The sequence below is a fragment of the Lycorma delicatula genome, chromosome 6 (genome assembly GCF_047948215.1).
Source record: "Lycorma delicatula isolate Av1 chromosome 6, ASM4794821v1, whole genome shotgun sequence".
Taxonomy (NCBI): Eukaryota; Metazoa; Arthropoda; class Insecta; order Hemiptera; family Fulgoridae; genus Lycorma; species Lycorma delicatula.
This window is the reverse complement of record NC_134460.1, coordinates 155,319,584-155,342,623: the sequence shown is the minus strand read 5'-3', so window position 1 is coordinate 155,342,623 and position 23,040 is coordinate 155,319,584. Positions and strand designations below refer to the sequence as shown.

The 23,040-nt window shown below is 28.0% G+C and overlaps 2 protein-coding genes and 1 long non-coding RNA gene across 7 annotated transcripts in view; 2 read left to right on the top strand and 1 right to left on the bottom strand.

Annotated features, from left to right (window-relative positions):
• The first annotated feature begins 984 nt into the window (after positions 1-984).
• Positions 985-6,098, top strand: LOC142327044 (B9 domain-containing protein 2-like). The gene is made up of 3 exons (XM_075369813.1): positions 985-1,305; positions 2,966-3,091; positions 5,956-6,098. The coding sequence occupies exons 1-3, from the start codon at positions 1,218-1,220 to the stop codon at positions 6,096-6,098; spliced, it is 357 nt and encodes a 118-aa protein (XP_075225928.1). The 5' UTR covers positions 985-1,217.
• A 321-nt stretch (positions 6,099-6,419) lies between these two features.
• LOC142326393 (uncharacterized) lies at positions 6,420-22,730 on the bottom strand. 4 transcript variants are annotated; one of them, XR_012756776.1, is made up of 4 exons: positions 22,613-22,730; positions 15,127-15,537; positions 10,258-10,481; positions 6,420-7,818 (listed from the first exon to the last, which is right to left on the bottom strand). It is a non-coding gene; the product is annotated as an uncharacterized LOC142326393 (long non-coding RNA). The 4 variants fall into 4 exon arrangements; XR_012756773.1 differs by lacking the exon at positions 22,613-22,730 and adding an exon at positions 18,426-18,883; XR_012756775.1 differs by lacking the exon at positions 22,613-22,730 and adding an exon at positions 18,634-18,883.
• LOC142326391 (uncharacterized) overlaps positions 18,912-23,040 on the top strand; it is a 65,274-nt gene continuing 61,145 nt past the window's right edge. The window contains exon 1 of one of the 2 annotated variants that reach the window (XM_075368865.1): positions 18,912-19,201. The gene's annotated coding sequence lies outside the window, so the exon portion shown is untranslated. The remainder of the gene's footprint in view (positions 19,202-23,040) is intronic. The other variant, XM_075368864.1, reaches the window with a different exon arrangement.

Genomic DNA, 23,040 nt, shown 5'->3' with positions numbered 1-23,040 from the left:
CATGTGTATGTTTTATTTTCATTTAAGCCGTGTGTTCCAAAAAAAAAATTAAATTAAATTAAAACAAAATAAATAATGCAAAATATTTTGCATTTATGCAAAAACACATGGATGACATAACCTGCTTTAATGAAACTTTATGATTGAAGTTAAACTGTATGATTCATACAGCTTAAGAAATCAAAATCATAGCTACGTCTGTTATTAGGTTAGGATTCTTAAGACAAAAAGTAGAATTTTTACATGTACTTACTAAGGAAACATTTTATTGAATAAAAAGTAATAGAACACAGGGCATAAGAAGTGTTTTTCGATAAAATTTAGAAAGCTCAGTTGAAAGCACAAAGTTGGGATGGATTGATGACCGGCGACTGGCTTCTTGGTACCTACGACGTCCTGTTGGAGTATACTACTTCTCCACTATTATTAGCAATGCCAACACTACTTCAAACATCCCTGGTAGAACTACTGCGCATCTGTGTATTTACGCTTTCTAAACTTTGACGAGTAACAATAGAGCAATTACTCGCGCAGGATACATTATACGAAAAATTAAACCCTTCCTCTTTTCGTAAAACTTCTTTTTATTTATTTGTTTAGGATGCATTATAATAAAACATTTAAGCTATAAAATTAAAAGCAAATATGACTACACAACTTTTATAACAAATTTTTTGAAGTGTTTAACTATGTTCATTCCTCTTTTTACCTTCTCTCTCACTATTTCTCATGGAAATGAGAATCAAATTTATCCCATAAACATTACAGAATCATTATATTTAATTTTCCTCTGTAATAAAAAGAGGCCTTGACCCTTGTACTACCTCTGTATACGTCCATGGTTATGTTATTTCATAACACGTTTTTATAAGTAAACTGATAATAATCAACACCGATTAAATTACGAGTAGTTCATAAGGAATGATCAAACGCTGTCTTGGTAGCCTAGCAACCGTTTGTTTGCTAGGCTGGTTTGTAGCAACCTGTTTGTCTGACTAGTGGAAATATTAATGTAACTGGTTACGGGAGTGTTGTTACGCGTATTATTTGTTAATTCTCAGTATAGCTTATCTGTTTTTCTTTTTTTATTATTTTATGATTTTGCCGAAAAGAAATAAAATATATCAGTTGTTAATCTATAGATTAATTAAATTTTGAAAATGAGAAACAAATTACTACTTCAATTGCTGTTCGTTTTCATTACGAATGTAATTTAAATGGCCGAAATTCACATTATTGGTCAAATAATTGGTGCCAGCAAATTTAACAACAAAAGCCTATTTTGCAAGTGGGGGATTCATGCAGGTTAGTTGGTTTTATATTTTTACATTCTCAAATTTAATTACTCTTTCTGTTGTCTATTCATATTGCAGTCTTCTGAAAAAATAATATAATGCTTAAATGCATATTTTAAAATTTTATATACAAAGTACATCTTGGGTTGTTTGATATAACAATTGATTAAAATTGTCATGTATTTTTGACTGATTTATATGAATTATTATCTATGAAAGGTATAATATTACATACATATGGAATTGATAGTTTATTAAGAATTATTTATTTAAAAACTTTTTTATCATCATTTAACTTTCCATTCACTATTGCATCTTTTCATTCTTTATTATTTTGCTTTACTCATATAAGAATCAGCCTACATACTACACCCTCTATCTTCTAACAAAGGCTAAGAAAATATTTAATAAACAGAAACTGTTATTGCGCTGTAAGATGAGATTAAATCTGAAAAAGTGTCTTATGAATAAAATATGTTTAGAGTGTAGTTTTATATGAATCTGAAATTTGGACACTAATAAAAAAAGAAAAGAAGTCTGGAGGCATTTAAAATGTGAGCATAGATAGGATTGGAGAAAATTAAATGGATAGAGTGAAAAATGGAATAATGATTGTGAGCAAGAGTACAAGATTGTTTAGAAGAATTCAGGGTAGGAAAGTTAACTGGCTTGGACATATCATGAGCAGAAAAGAATTGATTAAAACAATGATAGAAGGAATAGTAGAAGGTACGAAAGATACAGATCAGAGAAAAATAAAACTTAAAGTAAAAACCAAATAATCGAAAAAGAAATGGGAGCTATCAGGATCTTAAAATGAGACAAATCCTAGCTCTAAAATCTTAAAACTAATCAAGTGAGATAAGGTTAAAGGGAATGTTAAAGTATTTTCTTTTAAAAATTACTTGCCTCTTTTTTTACGTAGATGTTTAAATTTTGTTAAAAATTAGCCTTCCAAAAAGGGTAAAGAAACCATTAATCATCACTTCACAAATAAATAGTGATGAATTCTCATTAATTGTAGATCTTTAAAAGATTGCTATTTACTAATTCCTACTATATATATATATATATATATACTCAGTAGGGTGCAAATTAATTCAAACAGATATTTAATAAAAAGTAACTTTACTAAAAAAAATCATATCTGTACAATTTGTGAATATCTAGTAATTAATATGTCCTTCTTTATTCATAATCACTTCACATAGATGATTTAGCATTGATTCAAGTGAACTATACATTTTTTTGATTTCTTTATCATGAAACCATACCAATATTATTGCTTTAATGAGGTCAATTTCAGTGGTACAATTCCAATTTATTTTTGACAGTCGTTTTTTGCCTATTGCCCAAAAATTTTCAATTGGGTTTAAGTTTGGATAGTTGCCTGGAGTATTTTAATATTTTGTTCTTCAAAAGACTTTTCCACTCTTTTGGCAGTATGGGATGGTGCCAACCTTGTTGGAACACTCTGTTGCCTTGTGGGAATTTGTTTTGAAGTTTTGTAACTACCATTTCTTTCAGAATCTTGATATATCAATCACTTTTCAACATACTATTCTCTGGAAGTAACCTTTTCTCATTTTTTAATGATCAAGCTCCTCCATTTTATAATCCTTGACAATTTTTTTACGGAAATGTAAACATTACCTCTTTGTTTTATTTAGGTGGTGGATGGAAACTAGTTGCAGGTTTGAAGGAAGGTCAGACACAAGTTGATGATCCAGTTTATAATGATATAACATATTGGAGTCATCCGATTGATGTGCACTTTTCAACAAAGTGTGTACAAGGCAAGTGTACAAGCAAAATATTGGCTTAAAAGTAGTATGTTCTTCAAATACTTATGAACAATAATCAATGAGTAAAAAGTTTTATTAAATTTCTAGGTTCTACCATCGGTAAATATTTATTTAAGCGACTAGTGTTTATAAATATAAGCAAAATCTCAGAGAAAATAGTTCACAAACAAACAAATTACTGTGAATACACTGTGATTTTCAGAAAAATAAAACTACGTACTACACCAAGAACACAATCACCAAAGAAGAGCAATCTCCCTTTAATATATAAACTGAACAATTGTGACTGTACAGTGTTATACAATGGCCTAATTGGATTAGCTTCAAGCAGAGAGGTAATGAACAATTAAAAGCTTTCCATAGCAACATAGAATAATATTTGCTACCACTTCACAGATACAAATCACAAATCCACAAACACTGACAAAAACTTCAATCTTCTTCACCTGCCCAAAAAAGTACCATTTGTTAATGTACTCGAACATTATGAAGTATGTATGCACACAAAGACATAGAATATGCTAAATGAACTGACTTAATTCAACTCTAGCAAATCTTTCAACTACAAAAAAAAAAAAAAAAAAAAACATTAACTGAGCTGTGCCTTTCACAATTTTCATAGTGTCCTCTCAAGTCTCGTTATGACTTTCAAAATGGAATTTTCAGTTAAGGGAATAACCAGAAATTAGAGCTGTATCACTAAATATTTGGAATCTCATAAGTCACTTAAAAGTCTTTAAAAATAAATAATTAGTTGCTATTAAATAGATAGAACTCTTTCTTACAAGAACCTTTTAGCAACATCTTTTTCACCATCAACTCAATTGCTTTGAGAGTCTTTTTGAAGGAAGAGCTCCATTAATTTGAAGGTAAATCATTTACAACTAATATGTATTATCCCATTTCTACATGTTGTTCAATGAACTGGGAAGTCACAATTTCAGTTAAAGAAGTCTTTACTTATCTGAGAAATACAAGTAAGAAGTAATGTTATTATGATGAAGTTTTCAGTTGTACAGTTTCTACAAGTTTGGTCTTCTGCAGCCTTCTAAATAATATTTATTGACTGTTAAATTTAAGACAATATGTAAATCTTGGTGAAGTAAACCTCCACATTAATCAAGATGTCTGTACTCAAAACATACAAATATAAATATGTATTACTAAAAATATTTTTCTGAATTTATTGTTTCTTTGAAACTATACCTGTATGTCCTGTGTAAAATTTTGTGTAATCGTGTCAGTTTAGTTCATCCATCTTTATGAAGTTCTTTTTTTTATTGATATTATTCTGTACAAGAACCTTTTTTCTTGCTGTATTATATCAAACTTTTTTAAAGATGAGCTACTATTTTTTTTAACATAGTTTATCTGTGTTATAAAAATATTTTTTTTGGCCTTATTTTGATTTATTTAATTTTTGTAGAAGTGAGTTAATTAGTGTACTTTTAGTTTACTAGTGAGTATGAGTATGAGTTTGTGTGTACTAGGTATCTTGTAGCAATGAGTTCTTAGGTTTACATTCATACGTATCATCCTCATTTATCCTCTGAAGTAATACCTTATGGTGGTTCTGTTCCTTATGGTGGTACTGTAGGCTAAACAGAAAAACAGCGAGTTTTTAGGTGACTTGGATATATTTTGTAGTCTTATGAATCAATGTTATATGATATGTAGTGATTGTAGACATTCTAATTTGGTGAAAAGTGATGGTGTAATCAATATGTCTGAGCAACTACAACAGTATATTTTGTGGTATGTCTGTTTTTTTTTTTTTTTTTAATTGTTAATGAGTGTTTTTTGTTTATTATTTTTGAAATGTAGAATTTTTTGCTGAAACTCATGGGAATTATTTTTTTGGTATATTTTATATTATTTTTTGTTTAAATTATGTCTATCAAGTAATTAAGTTGGAGAAGAGACTTTAGGCTGAGAGTAACAGTTTACAGAAAACCTTGTCTAATGAAAAGTGTACTGAAAATTAAAATTTTGGATAAGAATCTAAACAATAGAGAATAGAGAAAATCCATTGACATATAGGCAATAGAGAATCCAGAAAAACAAAGAACCATCTTTTGAGTTGTGAGGTTACAGGAGAAAACTGGGAGGTTTGATGGAGTAAATAAGACAGCTTTACCATGAGTTGTTGATGAGAGAAGTTTGTCAGAATCTTATTAAAAGAAAAACAAGGCTGGTGGGCCATACATTAAGTATTCAAGGTTAGTGTTTGTGGTTGTAGAAAAGAATAAAGGAAGCCAAAGATTAGAATATATAAAATAAATAATTGTTCATGGATGTAGGATGTAAGTGATATATTGAGGCTAAGAAGTTTGTATTAAAACATGAAAACTTTATTATTTTAGTGGTTGGTCTTGACCAACCTCATACTGACTAAAATTTTGTGTAATCGTGTCAGTTTAGTTCATCCATCTTTATGAAGTTCTTTTTTTTATTGATATTATTCTGTACAAGAACCTTTTTTCTTGCTGTATTATATCAAACTTTTTTAAAGATGAGCTACTATTTTTTTTAACATAGTTTATCTGTGTTATAAAAATATTTTTTTTGGCCTTATTTACTAGCCTTTAGCCTTTATTATTTTAGTGGTTGGTCTTGACCAACCTCATACTGACTATTCTTGAGACTGTGCTATCAAATGAATTACAAAATTGTATTTGTAACTACTTAATGGATTGCTTAATTAATCTAGTGATGTAATTGATGTTGTAAAGCTTTCAGATTATAGCTATGGCATTAGTGTAGACATTTTTGTAAATTCTATCTACATGATCTAAACAGAGATGAATGCATTATTTTACTAAAAAAAAATTACTAATTATTATTATTTATTTCAGGGTGGCCAAAACTGCATGTGCAGGTTTATCATTATGATAAGTATGGAAGAAGTGAATTGTATGGATATGGATTTTGTTACATTCCTACAACTCCTGGTACTCATGTAATAGAATGCTGTACTTGGCGACCAATTGGTAACTAACTTAGTACTTTTTTATTTTAACCTTGGATTTTTTACCTAAATTTTTCATGCTTAGAAATTGATATTTAATATTAGATTAATCATTTATAAAAAAAAAAAAAAAAAAACGTTTCTAAAGTTCAGACATTAGTGGTAAGTTCATTATGGTGGATTGTTAGTGCATCTGCTTTTCATCATGAAGTATTGGTTTTACATCCCTGTCAGCCTTGAATGTTTTATATGCTGTAGGGTATTCAAATATATTTTTTGGATTGTTATTATAAAACAGTATGTCATACAACTGCATTTTCGTTTATGAAAGTTTTCTAGATGTTAAGTATAAAAATAATCATAAAAAATACAAATGAAAATAAAAAGAGGACAATCATCAAATTTTAATTTAATAGTACTAAAGTTTTATTTACTTTTTTAACACTTATTACAACCTACAAGAGCTTCTGAGAACAACAAAATATTAACTTAAAAACATCAACATAATCTTTCATTACTAACAAACATTATCTTTTTTTAGAAATTCTGTCAACTTTCCTATATAAATTTTCATTACACATTTTCCACACAATATGAATAACCAAACAGACAGTATGCTTTTGGCAAAAGACGTTATGATCAGTATAACAAAAAATTATAACAGTAGTTATTTGTAAAATTAAGCAATAATTGTTTAAAGGAAAGTTCATTTACTTACTAATTTTCAAAATAAAACCACAGTTAAGTGTAAACTGTCTTATAATACTTTAAAACACAAAAATACTTTCATTCAAATTTTTCAGCAAATAGAAACCCTAAAACTAATGAAAATACATGTTGTTTTTTTTTTCATTTTATATATGTCACAGACTTTGACATACATCTTAGGAAGAGTGGAAGGCCTGTTTACCTGATAAGTACCTCAGCCACTAGTTTGAGCATTTGTGCAAATCCAGATAGGAAAGTACAATCCCACAGTTGCCTAAACCCAAATGAAGAATTATTTTTAAAAGATGAAGCGGATGAATTGCCATCAGTACTGAAGGTGTCAGCATACCATCACAGATGGAATCAGATTGTTAGTTGACACATTTACTGAGGCAATTATTAGAGAAAAAAGAAATAAACAATAAGAAATGACCGACTCTAACCAAGTTAGTAAACAGTTTTGCCCAGGAGTTTTCACAAATTTAAGTGAAAATTAGTAAAATCTAGACTTAGAACTTTGTCCATATTAAAAATAGACAAATAGTAAATACAGAATTTTTGGTAAACTGCATCAATAAAAATCCTTGAATTTCTAAATTTAAAGTGGTGATAAAAATAATTGTTAAATATACAAATTACATTACAGAACTAAACACTGAACTGCTTTGATAGTAATGAATCTAAAAAAATAATACCAAACAATAAACAGATTCATATAAGCTGCTGTTAAAAAGTTGCTTCCCATAACGCTCAACTGTTTTTCAATTTTATAAATATACCCTATGAAATGATTTTCTTATAGTGTAACTTTTCCCACGATTATTCATGAAATTTATTATCATTTTAATAAAGATCTGGAGTAAAATTAAAAACAATGTGCACTTACAAGTCCAAATTGTCATCTCCTGATAAAGGCCCATTTGATGAACTAAGCAGTAATAATATTTTCTGTGGAACTGGTTTACCTGCTTCTCTAAATTATTCCACTAAATTAAGAAGCTCTTGTAAATGGTGTAACCTGGCCTTAGCTTCATGCAACTTCCTAAAAACAATGAAGACAAATTTTTACAAAGATACAATAGATAAAAAAAGAAATTAGTATGTAAAATTGAAAAATACACCATTATATGATAGGTTATCCAGAAAGTAAGTTCCAAGTAGCTATTAAAAAGATCAAGAACAAACTCATAAAACCCACATTGTGGTGGCAGTGTGTCGAGTTTTGCCATGAATCAACACAACGTCCTGGGTAAGCAAGCCACATTGCCTATTCTGGATTACACGATGCAATTATTTTGGCTTTTCACAACAGACATCACTATTTAGACACATGATTTTACAGGTGGAAAACATTAGCTTACATTTTGTCTTTCTGGGTGACAGAGGGTATCACCATTTCACAAATTATCATTTCATATCAGGCATTACTTGTGATGCCCATGTCTCATCCCTAATGATATATGGCTGAAGAAGTTGATGCCTGTTCTCTGTACAGAGTCAAAAATTCAAATGCGCTATTCAACCATTTCATTTTGTGATTTTCCATAAACATCTTAGGCAACCAGCATGCACACAATTTTTAACAATTCAATTTCTCAGACATTTTATGTAAAAGCAAATGTGAAATTACTGGAAAATGCATGAAAAAAGGTACTTGGTGAATCATCTGTTCTCTTTAATCTTGTCATCAATTGTATGCATCAAATCACATCCCACTCATCTCCATAACATGGAATCACTCACTGCATTTTCTCCATTAACGCGGCAAATCTGATGGTGAATTTCAACCGATTTAATAATCTTTGCAGTCAAGAAAAAGATCACAGATAAGATAAATATTATTATCTCATATATTTAATATTTATAATATTATAATTAATATTGTAATTTCACACACAGTGGGTTTCTCAATTTTCTTAAATGTTATAATACACACTAAGAAGTGAACAGACACACTACTGAATAAGAATGGCATAGGCTTAGAACACACGTGCAGAATCATAATCGAAGCACTGCAGCAGTAATATTTAGAAATGGAACTACTTTCTGGATATATCTCATATCATACTCACCAATAATGAGAAGAGACAACTATTAGTATTAAAGTAAACATACATAAAAGATTCTGTTACAAAAGTAACTGATCTTATTTTCTTCCAAAACTACAGCCTCCCATTAAAGATACACTATACATTTGGGGAAATTTATTAACAGTGATTGAGAAAATTCATTGCTTTACTAATGATAAGGAGCCAAAATCAAATATTCTTTTATAATTTTAAATTTATTAAAATATTTTTACGAATGTTTTCTAATACAATAACATTAATTTTAATAGTAAAAATCGAAACTGTACTACAGTTGAAGAGCTTGTCCATGTACAAGGTCAATAAAACTAAGTTCAATAGAATTACTAAAACAATATACACAATACAGGTAATTTTTGTATTTGCTATGGTAAGTTAGTCAAACCTAATCTGTATTTAGAAATCTACCTGGCTTAAACTTGTCATTTCATTTAATAATTTAGCACGTCTATTTTACGATTAAATTTTCTGAAGACATTTTTTAAATTTAATTGCGAGTAGTTTTACAAAGTAAATTCTAGTGAGTAAAATTAGCTAGTCAGTATAGACAGTTCTATAAATAAGAAATCATATGATGAGGGATATGAAATTAAGGGATACAATGTCTTTAATTTATGTAATATATTTCTTTAATATCAAATATTTTATTATAAATGTATTCAACTATATCTGATCTTTATCTATGGCAAATTTTGATCTTGAAGCTGAACCAGAAAGTGCTTTATGTAGATTTAAAATTTGTACTGTACAAGGAAAGAAAAACAAAATTCAGATGACAAAATAGGTATGAATGCAATTAAATTTAATGGATAGTAAATGGAGCAGGAACTAAGCAAAATAGAGAATTAAGTAGAATTTTTCAGGGTATACATTCAATTTCAACAATTAAGCAGAGAAAACACCAATATGTTATTTTTGGTTTAAATCAACCTCCATTAGGTATCTATGATATCTATACAAATAATTTATCTATGATTTTATAAGAAAAAACTCATAAATACAAATATATTTTTCTTTTGGATGACTTTAATGTTGATATTAATCCAAAGGAACAAACATACCCAAACTCTGGAGTTATAATAAAAATCTTTAACCTATTTACAGCAAATGAAATCATAAAAATGATTAAAACTTCCCGATCAATCAGTGAAAAACTAATATACCTGTACCTGAAAATAATATAGCTGAACAACCATCAATTTACTACTTAAGTATTTCTAATATTCCAATGAAATTGAAATAATAGATTATATTTATAATAACAGATTATTCTAATAAGTTGGAATAACACATTGCCTGCTTTGAGGCAATGTATTAAAAAAAATGTATTAATTTATCTATGTTTTTACATAGGTATGGGGATATAAGACAAGCAATTAAAACAATGCACTAACAATGATTTAGTATGCAACTGTTGAGCAGTAATATTTGATGATACACCAGCACTATTACTATCCGATGCAACAGAGGTAGCACAGCTTGCCATTGCCATATTAACAGCAGACTGCTGCTGATGACCATGGGATATGACCTGTGTTCTGTTGTCTTGTTTAATCTTTGAGTGAATTATTTCTTCTCCTTTGTCATCTTCATCCTCCTCTTCAAAGCTTCCAAATTCCTTTCAACAAATAAAATAATAAGAAACAGAGAAAACCATTTCAGCCAGTGTTTTATGTATGCACAACACAACTTCTAATAACCCATATAAGATAACAAATACAAAAAAAGCTGATCAGAAATAACATTCTACTCAAGAAAAATGTACTAACTTTAGTTGAATAGGTCTACAGTAATGACACACTTTGGAGTGAGATTTCACAGTTCATTCATTCAATTTATTTAATTAAAATTAAATAAATTGAATAAAATAAAATCAAGTAAAATTTGAATTAAATTTCAATTTAATTTATTTTTTAATTGAAATAAAAATAAAATAAAATTAATTTATTCAATCTGTTTTCTAATCTAATGTTTCATTCATTCAATAACATCTGTATACCTCAGTAAACTAAGCTAATTTTGAACTTGGAAGATGATCATCCCAAAAACTTTTTAAATTCATAGGGAGAGCCAATGAAATGCAGAAGGTATTGTAAATTGTTCAATTTTAATATGAATTTGATACTATAAACTATTTTATATTTTCCTACTTAAGAATCTATTTTAATTATTTTGTATTTATAATTAGTATTACTGAACTATATTTTATCTTACGATAATCAATTTATTAAACAATAAGGAAACTTTTTTTTGTAATGATTATATGAAAATTTTTCTGTTTGCTGCTATGTTCACTGTTATACCTAAGTCTGAAAACAATGTGGATCCTTCTCACCAGCTGCACAAATCTGCTGCCACCCATATTTCTTGTATCATCAAATGTCAAGGCATAAAACAAATTATAAGTCATTTTGTTACTGTACTGAATATTATCAGTACAAGTATAATATTATGTACTGAATCTTATAAAATCTACCTAAAAATACGTATATCCATTTAATGCTATATGTAAAGTACAGTACTAAATTTTCCTACGATGTAAAATAGAATATGTATACTGTACAGTACTATAAATACTGTATAAGTATACTTTATTTCACTATGTTACAAATTACCTGCATAAACAAAAAAAAAAATTAGTCATGTCAGAGTTGTAACTGATAAATTCGCATTTAACACTACATAAATGTTTACATTTTCAGTAACTGAATTTTTGACTTCTTTCATATCTGCTCACTATGTTACCATGATCCAAATTATTTACAAACTTATGAAATTTTTTAAGGGAATTACGGTACTCAGTTTTAATAAAATAGGTCAATGTAATAAACAGCGAGAATACTATTGGCAGCTGATGAACAGATATTTGTTTACTTAATTATTTCCAAGAATGATGATAGTCCTTGACCTTGAATAACTTTGACTCAACCATGAGAGATTTTTTTTCTTGGATTTAAATAAAATTTAAAGTTGAGCTGCTATTAATAAGAAAGTAAAAATCAAAATTTAGAAATAAATTACAAAAATTTCTGTTGAAATGTTATCCTAATCATGGAAAATTTTACTGTGAGAAAGCATGATGTTACTATGTCTGCTCAGAGATGATCATTTGCAATGTCATCAAAATATACAAATTTTAGTCTACATAACTCATAAATTGCACATATTTTTCTTTCAAATATCATGAATGAATTTATTTTATAATATTTCATTTTAAAATTTGTTTATTTCTCTGTAACCGTACATATTATAAAGTCTAACTGCAACTTTTACTTTCCTGATGATGAAAATCATGATTAATATGCCCTAATTACAACATGCATACATTCTTTTACAGTACTTGTTAATTTCAGGAAGAAATAGAAAGCCATAAGTGAACTGCTTTTGAAATTTTTATATGGTACTCTACAATCGTTTAATAATATATTTCTGAAATTAAAAGCTAATTCTATCACAGCAACAGAAGCATTTCACATATATTCTTAATTAATTTGTCAACTTCAGGAAAGAAAACCCCACAGATTTATACCATCTTCTGCCAAAGAATTGCTATGCACTCTAAAAGAAAATGATGTTCAGGAACAAAAACAAAAATTCTTCTCAACCTTAGACAATTTTTATAATTCTGAAATCGAATGCCTAGAGTTGTGGAAAGCCAGTTTTGACAAAGTTAATAAGTTTCAGTGGATAAAGTTACGAACTGAAATTGCCTGGTCTGATTTAGAAGAGTGCACAGGTTGTTAATGGAATTATAAAAGATTTTGTAACTATTGATGATCTATTTGATGAACTTACATGTTGAACCAGGTAATTCAAAACCAAAGGGTAGGTTGTGGTTCAAGTTCTGAAAAAGTACCAGATACTACTGAAAAGAAGTGGAAAGCAATTTTTAAGGTGTTTCAAAAGACTGATATTTCATGTTACAACATTTCTAAAATGGTGAGTTTGTGATGTCTTTGCCTGGGACATCTGCTCCAGTTGAGAGAATTTTTTCAATTACGGGGAATGTTTGGTCTGCAGAAAGGGGTAGACTTTCAGTATCTACTGTTAAACATTTGCTAAATGTTAAAATTAATTTAGAATTTTCTTGTTATGAATTTTATGATGTAATTAAAATAAACAAACCATTTTTGAAAAAAGTCATGTCTAATGAAAAATACAACTGAATAAAAATAGTTTAATGTTTCAGTAAACTGTTAAAACTTTTAAGTAATTTCAAAAATATGACCTGGGTTGGACCCAAAAAAATATGATAAGCCTATTTATACTTAATAATCTCATATACTGTCATATGACAGTTAACATACTCTCATATACTATCATATGACAGTATATAAGATTATAAAGATTTCTCTTATTGCTATAGAAAGACACAGATTTTGTCCAGTATTACTGTACCAGTGTGAAAAATTCTGCAGTATTTTAAAGCATAATCCTTTCAAAGTTCATAGATTGATAGCAATCGTACATATCACCTCCCTATGCTTCAAACTTCATCCTTTGGTAGTACCCCTTCTAATATATATTAATAATATGATTAATATATATTTTGAGAAAACCACTGATCCACTACACTTGCTATCCATTAAATTTTGTGATTAGATTCTTTATGGTCAGACATTCTGTTTTCATTCTTGGTTTTTCAACCAAGATGAAAACATTGTAACACCTTCAACTGTCTGATTTCATGGGGAAAAATAAAATATCATAGCATGTGAATTGTTCTTCAAGAAATGTTCTATTTTCAGAAAAAATTAAAAATCATAATAGGTCTAATATATTTGGGTCCCCTTGCTCCTCCATGGGACTCTTGCAAGAGTCCCTAATCCCTTTAATTAAAAAACTCTAGTGCCCTTAAATACCAAGAATTAAAATATTTGATGTTTGAATCATTCTCTTTGAAAATAATTTCTCTCAAAAAATATTTTTAAAAAAGCCGGGAAAAGTTTGCATATCCCAGGTTAACACTTTACAGGATATTTAAATATTTAGAGTACTACTGTGAAAAGGGTCAAAATGCTCATTAAAAAAATTTTGATTTACTTGATCAACTGATGTTTTTACATTAAAAATTATGCAGTGTTAAATGCATAAATTTTTAGTAAAACATTTCCATCCCAGTAGATTCCCTTAACCAAATCATCAAAATTAATTTGATTTTATCATCAAAATTATTTTTATTTTAGAGTATAATTGCCAAAAAAAAAATTTGGGTCCCATTTGACCCCCATCAGTCAACAGCTACTTCATAAAATATTTTGAATAATAGCCTGCAATTTGAAATCATCTCTGCTAAAAAGAATAGTCACAGATTCATAAATAATAACAATATTTACCTCTATCAAATCAGAAACAAAATGTTTTCATGTAATACAGTACAGTACTTGGGCTTACAAGAAATAATGGTTGCATTGCCATTTTTAGTAAATTACTGGACCATTTAAAAACATTTCCCATCCATTTATTTAAAATATAATTAAAAAATGTTCTTTTACAGAAACAGTATTACTCTTGTTTGATGGATTTTTAAATAATAATTAATGAAAAATGAAAAAACCTGAATTTTCTGCATCTCTGTTCAACATATACATAAATGTAGGCTCATATAATTTTCATCACCTTTTGAATTGTGTTTATACGTAAATATTATTTCTAGTGTTTATAATTTTAAAAATACTGGCAAAGTATAACATGACTTTCCTGGCTATTAATAATAAAAATTAAAATAGTTAGAGCCAAAAAAAAAAACATTATATATCTTTTAGAGTTGGGAATAAAATTTAAGGAAAGGTTTTCTAAAATTATTCATATATAGGTTAAGCTTAACAAAATTTACTTAAATAAAGTTTTCTCTAAATTTAACACCTTTTAATAACTCCTATAATAAGAAAAAACATTTTTTCAAAAAGACTTTTCTGCATTTTAGATCCAGGGTCTAATTTATAAAAAAAATTATAGACATTTCTTGATGATCCTGTGTATGGTATATAAGTTTTAACGATTTTTTGAAAACTGAAGGAAGTTGGAGCAAAAGAACAAAAACTTTCAATTTTAATTTACACAAAATCTCAATTTTAAAAGGTGTGGGTTGATTTTTAAAAAAGATCTTTTGGATTACTCATATATGTATTGTAGGTAATAAATTTACTTTAATACATTTTTCTCTAAAATGCCTTTGAAAAAAATCAAAATTGTTTTTATTGCAACCCCCTTAATGAAATTAAAAAAAAAAATTATCAGTATATATAGAAGAAATATTTGACCTGATTTGAAGATCCATTTGATCAGTCCTGAGAAGTAAGGTCAAAAGCGCATAAGTAGATTTTTTTTGGTTTAGATCAACTAGTTGGATCCTAAAATGTAAAAATTCACAAAAAATCCTAAAAATGTAAAAATTTGCTTCATTTTCGACATGATCGCCATACCTTCTCTTTTAATAAAGTAATATAAACTTTATGATTTCTTTATTTTTATTTTTAACTTAATTAAATTAGTTTTAATTAAAAAGACTTGATCGCATTTTTTATTTTATGATTAATTGTTAATTTTTGAATACTCCTCTGTTTAAGGCTTTATCATGGATTCCCTCGATCCATTCAGGCAAGTGCTGGCGCTATTTATATTTTTTTTCTCTGTAGAATAGCTTATCTACCCATTGACACTCCAATCTGTAACTAAAATTCAAATGAATTGCTTTCTGAAATCTGTGATAGTATTTTGGTCCCGTTGTTGCAGGTACATTTCGCAGATATAAAGTGAATAAGAATATTGTTGGGTATGATATTCTCCTAGAGAGAATTGCAGTTAATTCAGTTTTTCATAACTAATGACAGATAACTATCTTTCATTTATATGGCTTCGGTTAGGATATTGAATTAGTAAATTATTACAGTACTCTTTCGGAATCAAAATGAAAGTAATTTTACCATTACTTGGACTTGAATGCTGCCCATAATATTGTGTAACAGCTGATCAGCAACAACACTGACGAAAAATGAAAAAACCTGAATTTTCTGCATCTCTGTTCAACATATAAATAAATGTAGGCGCATATAATTTTCATCACCTTTTGAATTGTGTTTATACGTAAATATTATTTCATGTGTTTATAATTTTAAAAATACTGGCAAAGTATAACATGACTTTCCTGGCTGTTAATAATAAAAATTAAAACTGTTATAGCCAAAAAAAAAAAAAAACATTATATATCTTGTATCCGCATTAGTTAATCCTGTATCAGCAAGACAAAACTGTTTTGTTTGATAACAATTGGAAGTCTTGGGGTTTTTGATAAACTCCAGTACAGTTGTAATTTATAAATTTTTTTTCAGAATGTAATAAAAAAAACTATAATCATGATACAACTCTGTGCTCTTCAATAGGAATATCATTAAAGTTAATTTCTGTTTTATATTTATTCTTGCATGGAAGGTGTGTGTACATAACTCTCTGTCTGCCGGTCTTTCTGAGTGTGATTTTAGTGCAAAGGAACAAGCAGTTAGAATGGCTAAACCGTTTTTAACTGCTTGCTTGTACTATGTTAGTCTCTAAATTAAATCGGCTAGACTTATTAATTTTTTTGAGTTCTAAAGCAGATTTTTTTTAATGTGCTGCATGTATATAACTTAATCTATTATTAATTGGCCTCAGAATAGTAACCTTTCCCTGCCTAATTTAATTGAAAATGTAGAATCAGGTTAGATAATGTAAAAGGCCTGATGTGAACTTGTAAAAAGATATTACTGTTAAGCGATAGATAAAACTTCTTATTTGAGAAGTAATAATGGTTATCTTTTCTTTATTATAATGTATAAAATTTTAATTTAAGTTGGATTTACATAAAGAAAACTTGTATGTACATGTCTGTGTATGTTTTTTTTTATATTTCAGATCTATTACGTACATGTATTTTCAGGATGTGTAATTAATAAGTGTAGTGGTGAGTGTACACACATATGATTAAGTTGCATATTATTTTTTAGTTACACTTAAATAGTACTTAAGCAGTTATTTGCATAGTTTTTAGATATGGTACATATTAATTGAATAGCTAGTTAAATAAATCAACATCACTATAAAATTTAAATAAGATATTTTTTGAGTTATCAGTTTACATTTAATTATCATTTTTAAACAGGCCATCTATTCGTTAACTAAGCCATACTTATTTTTTATTTCATAAATGTAAAATTTGTAATTATTTCAGCTGTTTATGCTCATGAGATGTTTCTAAAACTTTCAAGTTATTTTGGAAATTTACATTTGATGATTTATTTTTAATGAAATATTTTATAACATTTTCAATTTTTTCTGTTTATTTTTAAATTTATTCATTTATCAAAAAATCTTCCCTTCACATGGTCTTATGGATCTAATCGCAATAAATAGTACTTGTTCCAAGTTAAAATATTTCCTTCATCATTTAAAGTAGAGATTACCTTGTTCAAGTTGAGACCTCTGTTAATATTAAACAGTAAAAATATATTTTTTATTTTAAGACTAGTAAAAGGTTTTGAGACTATAATGTTTACACGTGCCTGCTTCTTAAGTTCTTTTATTCTAATAATATGTATTGTAGTATTATTAAAAGTGATTTGTAATTTTTAAAAATAGAAAGTTTAAGACAATTAATTGCTTTACATAACAAATGTCAAATTTAAAAAAATAAAATTGTAGTTATATGAGCTAAGTAATTTATATTTCTTTAATATTAATATAGTATAAGGATTCATTTATTTAGCTCATATTATGTGAAATAATTACTATTGATTATAGTCATATGGCATATAGTTAGAGTAGATCTATCTATTGCACAGATACTGGAAATGATTCACACCATCGCTTTTGGTGATGGAAATAATATATTGCTTTCAATCTTAATGTAAATTAGTAATAAATTAAAGATTTGCAGGCTGGAAATTGTTTTATTTATAAAGCAATGTTAAAAAGAAGGGTTAAATCTTTATTATTGTAATATTCTAGAATTACATTTATCATATAGTAGTAAGTAATGTGAAGATAACGAGCATTCTCATTCATATCAACCATTCCTACCCTATCCGGCTTCAAATTGAGAAAAAGCTTTTTAAGATCTTCACAGTTTCAGAAACCTACATGCCTGCATCTGAATAGAGGCAGTATTGACCTCAGGATGTTCCCTAGAAAGAAATTAGGAATTTCCTGTTCTCCAGAAAATAAATGATTTAATGTATATAATTCTGCAGTATTTGCAATTCAATACTCCCAAGTAAGATGTTGTCAGGGAATACGAGTTATTTTACACTTGGTGACCTTCATGTAACAAACCACTGCATTATCCTCAACTGAATACACTGTGGATACTGAAAGATTCATATTTCCTTATGAATTAATAAAGCAAGAGTACTTTAACACTTAGTGCTGGGGGTATCAAAATGTGCCTGTTTGTAGAATGGTAGCCATTTTTGCTTATATTTGTAACTTCGTAAATTTAGAACTAAAAATAATATAAAATTTGTACTTAAAACAACATATAAAACCTCAACTCTTCTAGTTTCAAATGATATATAATATATACTTCTACCATTTATGAATAAAAAGATATAGCAGATTTTTGAAAGCCTGTTTTTAAATAAAAAATTTTTTTACATTCGGTTCACACTTAAACTATCACCAACACTAATATTTATTAAAATTACAGTAGGCCTACACCAAAATAGTTTTACTTTTTAAAAAATTTAATTTTTAGGTAATTTTTTTTTAATGAAAAGTTTTAAAACAAGGATCTTTACATAAAGCGATTTTGCATTCACAACATTGAAATGATGTATCCTTTCTTGTCACTTTCCCATTTTCATTCAATCTTCATCACTTTGTAAATAAAAAAAAAAACATCGACTGCATCATTATACGAACTGCATCAAACACGTAATTTCAACGATTGTAACTGCACGATACCAAATCGATTTTATAATAATCGATATTACCAAAAGCGCACTCCTTGCCTTATTTAGGTACTAAAATGTATACGAAAGTAGTGGACTTGAATAAATCCAATCTTTTTTTTTTTTTTTAAATCTTTTGACGTGGCTTGCTAGCAATAACAAGATGGCTGCATGTTGTGTGGAAACTTGTCTTTCTAAAATTATTTTAAATTCAGTCAGATTGAATGCTAATTGACTTACTTATAAATAAAGTATTATTTTAATAAAGCTGTAGTTTTACTATAACATTTAACGTATATTAAAGTGTTACGGGCCGTATACTCGTCCGTTTGACTGTGATGAGATTCGGCGTCCAGGTTCATCGCTCGGCTCTACCCTGCGTATTTGTTTTTACATTAGACTGTTGTTATTGTGGGTGAGTACGTTACGTTAATTGTACATAATTGTTTTAATTAGTTATTAAATAAGTGATTTTATTGCATCATATAAAAGAATTGTAAAGAACAAATATGGCTGATGCAATACATTCGTAGTTTTGGTCTGCTTGGACAGTGATATTTTTATAGATATATATTTTTTTTAATTTTATTATTTTTCCTGGATTGTAATATGACTTGAGTTTTAAATTATTATTTTTTCGATTATTTCATTGTAATTAATGTAGTGAGATGGACCAAACGTAAATTTATTTTCTAGCCTAACACTATAAATTTAATGCGAAGTGTGTATTGAGTAAAAGTTTTATTTATTTTATTCGGTTAATTATAAACTTCGTGTATATTAAGTGTTTGGTGTTTCTGCCGGTGTATTGAGAATTTTTCGTTTCGCTTTCGCGTTCTTTTCGTCTCAGTATTATTAGTTGTCAAGTTCGTGTATTCATTATTTATTTTGTTAAGCCCTGTTAGAAATGTATAAATCATTACTTAAAGCATAATACATTTATAAAGCAATAACTTTTAAAGAATTTATATTTTTTTTACATTTTTATCTTTTGCAACTTTAATGTCATTTCATATACATGATTTTATGGTGAAATGATTTTACCTTACCAGAGTAAAAAAAATTATTATATTTTAATTAAATTCATTCTTATTTTGTTGTAAGAATAATTCATGTAATATAGTGGTGTATGCCTACTTGCTGACATTGTGCTACAGTACCTGTACGTAATGTTTTGTAGCAGTATGTATTTTATTTCTGTTATTTTTAATTCTTGAAAATTCCATTGAAAATTATTTTAATAGTAGATGCTACAAATTTTACATATTCCTGAATTTGTGTTGACCATTGTGCCCTTCAACTTTAACATGTCAATTTTTTCATATATGATAATGAAGAGGTAGGTTGTTTAGAAGTATACAGACAATTATTTATATCTACGTAGAATATAAAATTTAATTTTTTCATGCTGTGTATATGTGTGCTTACTCGATCATTGTCAAAAATATAGTATAGATATAAATTTTAAGATATCTTAAAATCTTTTTTTCTCTCTTTTTTAAATAGAAGTTTATGTATATTTTATTGTATTTAAATTATATATTTATTTATGTTTTCTATTTTACTTTATGCTGTAAACTCAAAATTAGTTATTAGTCAGATAGGAGTACACCTCGGACATTTTTGTTGCCACTATATTTTTTTTAATAAAAAGGATTCTATTAGTTGAACATGAGTTACGGTTCACTTACCGACTTAAAAATTATTTGCTTGACTTTTTTGTGGTGTGGTTGGTATAAATTTAATTGTTACTATTTATCTTCTTGATTTAAGTTAATGTTACATTAGATTTTCTATTTTGTATGTATATATCAGGTGAACTTCTAATGTCATTACAATTAGAATCACTTTTACAGTTTGTCTGATGCCACGCCTTTTATGAATGTAATAACTTATAAAATTGTAAGCATTTTCCATAATAATTAACCGTTTGTCCAAACTAGAAAGTGCTGGCTTTTGGAGTTCTCTACGTGTTGAAGAAAGATAGTTTCATAAAACGATTGTAATTATTGCTTTTTCTTAATGTATATGATTGTTTTGACTACTGATGGTATTAAATTGCATAACTAAAATTATTTAAATTCAAGAAATTTTTGTTGTAAAATATGGTAATTCTGAGCAATTGATCAACTTCAGTTTTTTTCATGTTACCATAGAAGATGTTTAGGATCTAAATGTCTGAAAGCATGTTTGGATAGCGGGTGACCCGTAAGTTCACACCATGTTAGTACTCTAGTCGATTAGTAATCAGTTTTTGGAGTTATTGAGATTTGTTCAGTTTACTGATCTGTTCTGTGTTGGGAGATTAGGGTTAAGGTTAGGAATGAACCGTAAACTAACCTTAATGGTCATTAGAGTCGAATCGAACTGTGATTCTGGTGTTGAAGATGACCGATTGTGTTTTTTGTAAGGTGACATCCATCATTCAAATGACTTATAGCATAGAAAATGTATTATAGTCTCTTTATAGTGACCATATTTCCATTTAAAAATAAATTCAGCCAAGCGTTACATGAATCCATTTAAGTATTCTCATACCTTAGTAATTTATCTCCAACCTCTCTTCAAAAAAGTGTAACCTTAACTCAACCTCATGACAGAATGGATCAGCATCTGAGCATGTATCGATGATTCACAGAACCGGTTGCTGATCTGTTAGACTACTGTGATAACACGCTGCTGACTTTAAAATTGCACAAGTCACCTGCTTTCCAACATTTAGATTTTTTTCTCTTGATACTAAGCATATTTCCTATGATATATTAAAGTATGAAAAGAATTAAATTGATCTAGTAATTGCGCAAAATTACTTAAAATAAACTTTCCATTCTAAATTCTAATGCACGTTGAATCATTAAAACTATAAATTTTCATTTAATAATAGTAGATGATTTTTAAAACAAAAGTATGTTTATAAAGTTTCTGCATTCAAAATAGAATAAATCAAAATATGTGTGTGTTTCTTGAAAATAAAAATAAATATCGCGTTATAAGATAGATTAAAAATTTGTAAATAATAAATTACAGACTTTGCGTATAAAAATTCATAATTTCTCACTAGAATATTTCTTTTATCGAATCAGCATTTCATGATTATTTTATCTGCATTTAAGATAAAACAGATCTTCTGATTGTAAATGCTTTAGGATCTGTTTAGTGTGAACAAAAAAGACCATGTTATATCTTGGGAAAAATTTCTATTTCATTGAATATACTACTGTAATTTTACTAATATTATAACAAAGTAGCCGAATATTTCCAAATCATATGCTGTGTCTGAATATTTTGAAGTTATTCGGTTTGTTAAATTTATGTTTTCTATTTGTTGTAATTTAAACAGAATTAAATAAATTTTAATTATATGTTCATTTGGTTTTGTTGTTCAGTCAGAAACGATCTTCCCTGTTGTTCACAACCCTTCTCCCCCCAAAAAAGGCAATACATATATGCATTAGTTTATGATTACAGCTAAGACATATTTTCAGTTTTGTTAATTGACCACAACTGTTTTATAACTTACAACAAATATTAATCTGCCATGAATTAGTATGCAACTGCACATTTACTCGCCACACACCTTTATACACCTCCATCTCCCATGGTCGTCACTTACATCCGACACCGTATATTTGTAGTGATTTTTCTTTAGGTAAAATGTTAACATTTTGACTTTGAAATAGAAAGGACCAGCCAGAACACGCTTAACTATTAAATTCTGCCGGTGTATGTGTATTATAAAAAATAGTAGGGAACAGCTAACAGAACCTGTCCCTTATTTTTTACGGTTTGTAATATATATTATTTAAAAAACAGTACATGTTAACACCTTTTTGGGTCGAATGAATCGAGTCTTTTGACGGGATATTACACTTAATAACAAGTAAATATGAACTCCGTTAAATGACGTGATCCGCATTTCTCCGTAGTTACGACGTTCCGTCAAATGACGGGAACAGCACTCTAAGTGTTAAAGTACAATGATTTGTGATTTTTAGACATGATGGTGAGGAATAATTGTATTATTTAATAAATAGGGGGTCTTAATTATAAAATGGCCGCCACATATCTGTTTCTAGAAGTAACAGTTATTACCGATAATTAATATCAAATAATTAAAATACTATTAATAATAATAATAGTATCGGTGTTAATTAAGTATTTAAACATTTCACATATATAAGCATACAAATATTTAACTTTATCGGTAAGTAAAGTATTTAATTATTATGTTTAATTAAATTCCCTGTTATAAAA

Coding starts and splice junctions, on each gene's coding strand:
- LOC142327044 (XM_075369813.1), top strand. CDS start 1,218: ATGGCCGAAATTCACATTATTGGTCAAATAATTGGTGCCAGCAAATTT. Junction 1,306..2,965: donor CAAGTGGGGGATTCATGCAG/GTTAGTTGGTTT, acceptor TGTTTTATTTAG/GTGGTGGATGGAAACTAGTT. Junction 3,092..5,955: donor TTCAACAAAGTGTGTACAAG/GCAAGTGTACAA, acceptor TATTTATTTCAG/GGTGGCCAAAACTGCATGTG.